The sequence below is a fragment of the Psittacula echo genome (genome assembly GCF_963264785.1).
Source record: "Psittacula echo genome assembly, contig: SCAFFOLD_159, whole genome shotgun sequence".
NCBI lineage: Eukaryota > Metazoa > Chordata > Aves > Psittaciformes > Psittacidae > Psittacula > Psittacula echo.
The window spans coordinates 30,001-39,353 of NW_027664260.1; the positions used below are offsets into that span (position 1 = coordinate 30,001).

Below are 9,353 nucleotides of genomic sequence, written 5' to 3' on the forward strand. Positions count from 1 at the left end.
AAGGCGTGGAAATGGGGCAAAAATGCGTGGAAATGGGGCAAAATGCGTGGAAATGGGGCAAAAAGGCGTGGAAATGGGGCAAAATGCGTGGAAATGGGGCAAAAAGGCGTGGGAATGGGCAAAATGCGTGGAAATGGAGTAAAAATACATGGAAATGGGCAAAAATGTGTGAAAATGGAGCAAAAATGCATGGAAATGGAGCAAAAATGCCTGGAAATGGGGCAAAAATGCCTGGAAATGGGACAAAATGCGTGGAAATGGGGCAAAAATGACTAAAACCACTGGAAACCACATGAAAACGTTTGGAAATGGCCCTGAAATGCGTGAAAATGGCCCCAAAATGCCGGGAAATGGCCAAAAATGCCTGAAAACCACCTAAAAATGCCCAAAACGGCCTGGAAATCCCCCCTAAATTGCCCCAAATCCCCCCTAAATTGCCCCAAATCCCCCCTAAATTGCCCCAAATCCCCCCTAAATTGCCCCAAATACCCCATAAATTGCCCCAAATCCCCCCAAAATACCGCCGTAGACCCCAAATACCACATAAATTGCCCCAAATACCCCATAAATACCCCCCTACACCCCAAATACCCCCTAAATTGCCCCAAATACCCCATAAGTTGCCCCAAATCCCCCCTAAATCCCCCCCTACACCCCAAATCCCCCTAATTTGCCCCAAATCCCCCTAAATCCCCCCTAGACCCCAAATCCCCCCTAAATTGCCCCAAATCCCCCCTAAATGCCCCCATTGCCCCCCCTCCCCCCTAAATCTGCCCCATAGCCCCCCCCCAATTGCCCCCTACGCCCATTTAAGGCAACGGGGGCGTGGTTTGCGCTCGCCCCGCCCACTCAAGACCACGCCCCCTCCAGGCTCCGCCCGCCGCCACCGCCTCTGGTCCGCCCCAATCCCACAGTGCCCCGCGCCGCCCCCTCCGCGCCAGCGGGCGCGGCTTCGCCCTCCGGCAGCCAATCGCGCCCCACGCCCGGCCGTGCGCGCAGCCAATGGGAGCGGAGGTGCCAGCGGGTAAGGGGGCGGGATCGCCGGGACGCGCTGAGCCAATCGGAGCGCGGTGGGAGGCGGCGCTGGCCAATGGGGAGCGGCGAGACGGAGCGCGGGGGCTGCCGGGCCGGAGGAGGCCGGAGATGAACGGGGCGGCCGAGGGCGATGGCGGCGGCTACAAGCGGCGGTACCGGGCCCTTAAACGGCGCCTGAAGCTGCTGCTCTACGTGAGGGGCCTATGGGGCTCTATAGGGGTCTATGGGGGGCTAAAGGGGGTCTATGGGGGTTAAAGGGGGTCTATGGGGGCTAAAGGGGGTCTATGAGGGGTGAAAGGGGGTCTATGAGGGTGAAAGGGGGTCTATGGGGGGCGAAAGGGGGTCTATGAGGGGCGAAAGGGGGTCTATGGGGGGTGAAAGGGGGTCTATGAGGGGTGAAAGGGGGTCTATGAGGGGCTAAAGGGGGTCTATGGGGGGCGAAAGGGGGTCTATGGGGGGTGAAAGGGGGTCTATGGGGGCGAAAGGGGGTCTATGAGGGGTGAAAGGGGGTCTATGAGGGGCGAAAGGGGGTCTATGGGGGTGAAAGGGGGTCTATGGGGGGTGAAAGGGGGTCTATGGGGGGTGAAAGGGGGTCTATGAGGGGTGAAAGGGGGTCTATGGGGGGTGAAAGGGGGTCTATGAGGGGTGAAAGGGGGTCTATGGGGGGGTGAAAGGGGGTCTATGGGGGGGTGAAAGGGGGTCTATGAGGGGTGAAAGGGGGTCTATGAGGGGCTAAAGGGGGTCTATGGGGGGCGAAAGGGGGTCTATGGGGGGTGAAAGGGGGTCTATGGGGGCGAAAGGGGGTCTATGAGGGGTGAAAGGGGGTCTATGGGGGGTGAAAGGGGGTCTATGAGGGGTGAAAGGGGGTCTATGAGGGTGAAAGGGGGTCTATGGGGGGCGAAAGGGGGTCTATGAGGGGTGAAAGGGGGTCTATGGGGGTGAAAGGGGGTCTATGAGGGGTGAAAGGGGGTCTATGAGGGCGAAAGGGGGTCTATGGGGGTGAAAGGGGGTCTATGGGGGTGAAAGGGGGTCTATGGGGGGTGAAAGGGGGTCTATGGGGGGGCGAAAGGGGGTCTATGGGGGGCGAAAGGGGGTCTATGAGGGCGAAAGGGGGTCTATGAGGGCGAAAGGGGGTCTATGGGGGTGAAAGGGGGTCTATGGGGGTGAAAGGGGGTCTATGGGGGTGAAAGGGGGTCTATGGGGGGGCGAAAGGGGGTCTATGGGGGTGAAAGGGGGTCTATGGGGGGGTGAAAGGGGGTCTATGGGGGGGTGAAAGGGGGTCTATGGGGGGTGAAAGGGGGTCTATGGGGGGTGAAAGGGGGTCTATGGGGGTGAAAGGGGGTCTATGGGGGGTGAAAGGGGTCTATGAGGGGTGAAAGGGGGTCTATGGGGGTGAAAGGGGGTCTATGGGGGCGAAAGGGGGTCTATGGGGGGCGAAAGGGGGTCTATGGGGGGCGAAAGGGGGTCTATGGGGGGCGAAAGGGGGTCTATGGGGGGCGAAAGGGGGTCTATGGGGGGTGAAAGGGGGTCTATGGGGGGCGAAAGGGGGTCTATGGGGGGCGAAAGGGGGTCTATGGGGGGCGAAAGGGGGTCTATGGGGGGTGAAAGGGGGTCTATGGGGGGCGAAAGGGGGTCTATGGGGGGCGAAAGGGGGTCTATGGGGGCGAAAGGGGGTCTATGGGGGGCGAAAGGGGGTCTATGGGGGGCGAAAGGGGGTCTATGAGGGGCGAAAGGGGGTCTATGAGGGGCGAAAGGGGGTCTATGGGGGGCGAAAGGGGGTCTATGAGGGGCGAAAGGGGGTCTATGAGGGGCGAAAGGGGGTCTATGGGGGGTGAAAGGGGGTCTATGGGGGTGAAAGGGGGTCTATGGGGGTGAAAGGGGGTCTATGAGGGTGAAAGGGGGTCTATGGGGGTGAAAGGGGGTCTATGGGGGGCGAAAGGGGGTCTATGGGGGGCGAAAGGGGGTCTATGAGGGCGAAAGGGGGTCTATGGGGGGCGAAAGGGGGTCTATGGGGGGCGAAAGGGGGTCTATGAGGGGCGAAAGGGGGTCTATGAGGGGCGAAAGGGGGTCTATGGGGGGTGAAAGGGGGTCTATGGGGGCGAAAGGGGGTCTATGGGGGGCGAAAGGGGGTCTATGAGGGGCGAAAGGGGGTCTATGGGGGGTGAAAGGGGGTCTATGGGGGTGAAAGGGGGTCTATGGGGGGGTGAAAGGGGGTCTATGGGGGGTGAAAGGGGGTCTATGGGGGTGAAAGGGGGTCTATGGGGGGGTGAAAGGGGGTCTATGGGGGGCGAAAGGGGGTCTATGGGGGGCGAAAGGGGGTCTATGGGGGGGTGAAAGGGGGTCTATGGGGGCTAAAGGGGGTCTATGGGGGGTGAAAGGGGGTCTATGAGGGTGAAAGGGGGTTTATGGGGGGGTGAAAGGGGGTTTATGGGGGGGTGAAAGGGGGTCTATGGGGGGTGAAAGGGGGTCTATGGGGGGTGAAAGGGGGTCTATGGGGGGCGAAAGGGGGTCTATGGGGGGGCGAAAGGGGGTCTATGGGGGGCGAAAGGGGGTCTATGGGGGGCGAAAGGGGGTCTATGGGGGGCGAAAGGGGGTCTATGGGGGGCGAAAGGGGGTCTATGGGGGGCGAAAGGGGGTCTATGGGGGCGAAAGGGGGTCTATGGGGGGGCGAAAGGGGGTCTATGGGGGGGCGAAAGGGGGTCTATGAGGGGCGAAAGGGGGTCTATGAGGGGCGAAAGGGGGTCTATGGGGGGCGAAAGGGGGTCTATGAGGGGCGAAAGGGGGTCTATGGGGGGGTGAAAGGGGGTCTATGAGGGGTGAAAGGGGGTCTATGGGGGTGAAAGGGGGTCTATGGGGGGTGAAAGGGGGTCTATGGGGGGTGAAAGGGGGTCTATGGGGGGTGAAAGGGGGTCTATGGGGGTGAAAGGGGGTCTATGGGGGGTGAAAGGGGGTCTATGGGGGGTGAAAGGGGGTCTATGGGGGGGTGAAAGGGGGTCTATGGGGGCTAAAGGGGGTCTATGGGGGGCGAAAGGGGGTCTATGAGGGCGAAAGGGGGTCTATGGGGGGTGAAAGGGGGTCTATGGGGGGTGAAAGGGGGTCTATGGGGGGTGAAAGGGGGTCTATGGGGGGGTGAAAGGGGGTCTATGGGGGGGTGAAAGGGGGTCTATGAGGGGTGAAAGGGGGTCTATGGGGGGTGAAAGGGGGTCTATGGGGGGTGAAAGGGGGTCTATGGGGGGTGAAAGGGGGTCTATGGGGGGGTGAAAGGGGGTCTATGGGGGGGTGAAAGGGGGTCTATGAGGGGCGAAAGGGGGTCTATGGGGGGTGAAAGGGGGTCTATGAGGGGTGAAAGGGGGTCTATGGGGGCGAAAGGGGGTCTATGAGGGGCGAAAGGGGGTCTATGGGGGGTGAAAGGGGGTCTATGGGGGGCGAAAGGGGGTCTATGGGGGTGAAAGGGGGTCTATGAGGGGCGAAAGGGGGTCTATGGGGGGCTAAAGGGGGTCTATGGGGGCGAAAGGGGGTCTATGGGGGGCTAAAGGGGGTCTATGGGGGTGAAAGGGGGTCTATGGGGGCGAAAGGGGGTCTATGGGGGTGAAAGGGGGTCTATGAGGGGCGAAAGGGGGTCTATGGGGGGCTAAAGGGGGTCTATGGGGGTGAAAGGGGGTCTATGGGGGGCGAAAGGGGGTCTATGGGGGTGAAAGGGGGTCTATGAGGGGCGAAAGGGGGTCTATGGGGGGGCGAAAGGGGGTCTATGGGGGTGAAAGGGGGTCTATGAGGGGCGAAAGGGGGTCTATGGGGGGCTAAAGGGGGTCTATGGGGGTGAAAGGGGGTCTATGGGGGCGAAAGGGGGTCTATGGGGGTGAAAGGGGGTCTATGAGGGGTGAAAGGGGGGTCTATGGGGTTTAAAGGGGGGCTCTATGTCTGTGGGTTCTCTATGGGGTCTCTATGGGTCTCTATGGGGTCTCTATGGGTCTCTATGGGGTCTTTATGGGGTCTCTATGGGGTCTCTATGGGTCTCTATGGGGTCTCTATGGGTCTCTGGGGTCTCTATGGGTCTCTATGGGTCTCTATGGGTCTCTATGGGTCTCTGGGGTCTCTATGGGTCTCTATGGGTCTCTATGGGTCTCTGGGGTCTCTATGGGGCTCTATGGGTCTCTATGGGGTCTCTATGGGTCTCTATGGGGCTCTATGGGTCTCTATGGGGTCTCTATGGGGTCTCTATGGGTCTCTATGGGGTCTCTATGGGGCTCTATGGGGTCTCTATGGGTCTCTATGGGGTCTTTATGGGTCTCTATGGGGTCTCTATGGGTCTCTATGGGGCTCTATGGGTCTCTATGGGGTCTCTATGGGGTCTCTATGGGTCTCTATGGGGTCTCTATGGGGCTCTATGGGGCTCTATGGGTCTCTATGGGGTCTCTATGGGTCTCTATGGGTCTCTATGGGTCTCTATGGGGTCTCTATTGGTCTCTATGGGGTCTCTATGGGGTCTCTATTGGTCTCTATGGGTCTCTATGGGTCTCTATGGGGTCTCTATGGGGCCTCTATGGGGTCTCTATTGGTCTCTATGGGTCTCTATGGGGTCTCTATTGGTCTCTATGGGTCTCTATGGGGTCTCTATTGGTCTCTATGGGTCTCTATGGGTCTCTATGGGTCTCTATGGGGTCTCTATGGCGTCTCTATTGGTCTCTATGGGTCTCTATGGGGTCTCTATTGGTCTCTATGGGTCTCTATGGGGTCTCTATTGGTCTCTATGGGTCTCTATGGGGTCTCTATTGGTCTCTATGGGTCTCTATGGGTCTCTATGGGTCTCTATGGGGTCTCTATGGCGTCTCTATGGGGTCTCTATTGGTCTCTATGGGTCTCTATGGGGTCTCTATTGGTCTCTATGGGTCTCTATGGGTCTCTATGGGTCTCTATGGGGCTCTCTGTACCCACAATGCTTTGCGCAGGAGCAGGAATGTTTCCAGGAGGAGCTGCGCCGCGCCCAGCGCAAACTGCTCCGGGTGTCACGTGACAAAAGGTACCCGGATGGACCCAAAAGGACCCGAAACTGCCCCGAATGAGCCCAAAATGACCCGAAACTGCCCCGAATGAACCCAAAATGACCCAAAACTGCCCCGAATGAACCCAAAATGACCCAAAACTGCCCCGAATGGGCCCAAAATGACCCGAAACTGCCCCGAATGAGCCCAAAATGACCCAAAACTGCCCCGAATGAGCCCAAAATGACCCAAAACTGCCCCGAATGAGCCCAAAATGACCCGAAACTGCCCCGAATGGGCCCAAAATGACCCGAAACTGCCCCGAATGAACCCAAAATGACCCAAAACTGCCCCGAATGAGCCCAAAATGACCCAAAACTGCCCCGAATGGGCCCAAAATGACCCAAAACTGCCCCGAATGAACCCAAAATGACCCAAAACTGCCCCGAATGAGCCCAAAATGACCCAAAACTGGCCCTGAATGAGCCCAAAATGACCCAAAACTGCCCCGAATGGACCCAAAATGACCCAAAACTGCCCCGAATGGGCCCAAAATGACCCAAAACTGCCCCATGGACCCAAAATGACCCAAAACTGCCCCGAATGAGCCCAAAAGGACCCGAAACTGCCCGAATGGACCCAAAATGACCCAAAACTGCCCCGAATGAGCCCAAAATGACCCAAAACTGCCCTGAATAGAGACCCCATAGAGACCCATAGAGACCCATAGAGACCCCATAGAGACCCCATAGAGACCCATAGAGACCCCATAGAGACCTATAGAGACCCATAGAGACCCCATAGAGACCCATAGAGACCCATAGAGACCCTATAGAGACCCATAGAGACCCCATAGAGACCCATAGAGACCCCATAGAGACCCATAGAGACCCCACAGAGCCCCACAGAGCCCCATAGAGCCCCATAGAGACCCCATAGAGACCCCATAGAGCCCCACAGAGCCCCACAGAGCCCCATAGAGCCCCATAGAGGCCCCATAGAGCCCCATAGAGCCCCATAGATCTCTGACCGCCCTTGTCCCCTGCAGTTACCTGCTGGACCGGCTCCTGCAGTACGAGAACGTGGATGACGACTCCTCAGGTACCAATGGGGGTGCCCCATAGACCCCCTATAGACCCCAATAGAGCCCCATAGACCCCTATAGCCCCCCCCGTAGACCCCATGTAGACCCTCTATAGAATCCCCATAGACCTCCCATAGCCCCCCCCCAAACCCCCTACAGACCCCCCATTGACCCCCCCTTAGACCCCTATAGAACCCCCATAGACCCCCTACTGACCCCCCATAGCCCCCTATAGACCCCCCATAGTGCCCTATAGAACTCCCATAGACCTTCTATACATCCCCCATAGACCCCCCCATAGACACCCCTGGACCCCACAGAAACCCATAGAGCCCCATAGACCCCCCCATAGATCTCCCATAAACCCCCTCCTGACCCCCCATAGCCCTTATAGACCCTCTATAGACCCATATAGAGCCCCCATAGACCTCCTATAGACCCTCCCATAGATCCCCTATAGACCCCCATAGACACCCCTGGACCCCATAGAAACCCCATAGACCCCCATGGACCCCCCCTTTTCATCCCCCCCCATAGACTCGGAGGCGACGGCGTCATCAGACAACAGCGATGGGGAGGGGGCCAAGGGGGCGGAGCCTCCCCCGGCCAAGAGGTAAGATGGCGGCCTCCAGGAGCCAAGATGGCGCCGCCATTGTGTCAATATGGCTGCCACCCTTGAATCAATATGGCTGCCACCATTGAGTCAATATGGCTGCCACCATTGAGTCAATATGGCTGCCTCCATTGAGTCAATATGGCTGCTTCCATTGAGTCAATATGGCTGCTTCCATTGAGTCAATATGGCTGCCACCATTGAGTCAATATGGCTGCCACCATTGAGTCAATATGGCTGCCACCATTGAATCAATATGGCTGCCGCCATTGAAGCAACATGGATGCCGCCATTGATCAAGATGGCGGCCCCCCCCCAAGATGGTGCCTCACCCTCTCTCTCTCCCCTCCCCCACAGGAAGCGCACCACGCCCCCACCCTCCCCTCCCCCTCCCCTCCTTCCCCCGGCTCCAGCTCCATATATGGTAAGCAGCCCCTCCCCCCCCTCCCATTGGCTCCCTCTAAGGGGGGGAGGGGGCGTGGCCTCGCCTGACCCCTCCCCCTCCCCCCCCAGCTCTCGTCCCCCCCCTACAGCCCCTTCCCCCCCCAGTACCTGGCCCCGGACGGCCCCGCCCCCCGCCCCGCCCCCCCCCGCCGGCACAAGGGGGGCGCCCGGAGGCTGCAGGTGAGGGGGGGAGGGGCAAAAGGGGAGGGGCTTAAGCGGGGGGGGAGGGGCTCAAAGAGGGAGGGCTTAATGGGGAGGGAGAAAAGGGGAGGGGCTTAAGAGGGGGACTGAAGGGGGAGGGGCTTAAGGGGGAGGGGCAAAAGGGGAGGGGCTTAAGAGTTATTAAGGGGGAGGGGCTTAAAGTGGGGGAGGGGCAGAAGGGGAGGGGCAAAAGGGGAGGGGCTTAAGAGGAGGAGTCGAGGGGGCGGGGCTTAAAGGGGGCGGGGCAAAGAGAGGGGGCGTGGCTAACCCGCAGCCTCCCCATTGGTCGCTGCCCTTCTCCATTCTCCCTCCCCCCCCCCCGCAGCTGCCCCCGGCCCCTCCCCCCCCGCTGGGGCCCCTCCCCCCGCCGGCGCTGGCCCCGCCCCCGGCCCCTCCCCCCGTGCCCAGCACGGTCCCGCGGCGCCTCCTGAGCGAGGAGGGGGAGGGGGAGGGGGAGGGGAGCGGCGACGACGACGACGACGACGGCCTCGATGGCGACGATGAGCTCGTCATCGACATCCCCGAGTGACCACGTGACCCCGCCCCCCACGTGACCCCGCCCCCCCCCCATGTGATCCCCGGTGCGACCTCGCCTGACCCCTGTGTGTGACACCGCGTGGCCTCCCCTCCCCCCGCCCCCATGACGTCACGTGACCATGAGTGACCCCCGGTTGACCCCATGTGACCCGCATTGACCCCGTGACCCCTGTGTGACCCCATGTGACCCCTGTGTGACCCCCATTGACTTCTATGTTACCCCCATGTGACCCCCGTTGACCCCTGTGTGACCCCCATGTGACCTTGCATGACCCCCTCCCGTGACCCCCAGGTGACCCAGTGTGCTGTCACGTGACCCCTGAGTGACCCCCATTACCATGACCCTGTGACCTCGAGTGACCCCCATTGACCCCTCTGTGACCCCCGTGTGACCTCAAGTGACCCTCCCCCCCTTGGGACCCCCATGACTCAGTGTTGCTGTCATGTGACCCCCGTTGAC

At 60.2% G+C, this 9,353-nt stretch overlaps 2 protein-coding genes across 2 annotated transcripts in view; both read left to right on the top strand.

Annotated features, from left to right (window-relative positions):
• Positions 1-298, top strand: part of PAGR1 (PAXIP1 associated glutamate rich protein 1) — a gene marked incomplete at its 5' end in the record, with an annotated part of 8,240 nt that extends 7,942 nt beyond the window's left edge. Inside the window, one exon of the mRNA XM_080639751.1 lies at positions 1-298. This exon is cut by the window's left edge and continues 1,983 nt beyond it.
• Positions 299-1,117: 819 nt separating this feature from the next.
• Positions 1,118-8,892, top strand: INO80E (INO80 complex subunit E). The gene is made up of 7 exons (XM_080639753.1): positions 1,118-1,227; positions 5,982-6,052; positions 7,063-7,115; positions 7,636-7,711; positions 8,069-8,135; positions 8,225-8,335; positions 8,682-8,892. Exons 1-7 carry the CDS (start codon positions 1,144-1,146, stop codon positions 8,883-8,885), a joined length of 666 nt encoding a protein of 221 aa, XP_080495879.1. The 5' UTR covers positions 1,118-1,143; the 3' UTR covers positions 8,886-8,892.
• The last annotated feature ends 461 nt before the right edge of the window (positions 8,893-9,353 follow it).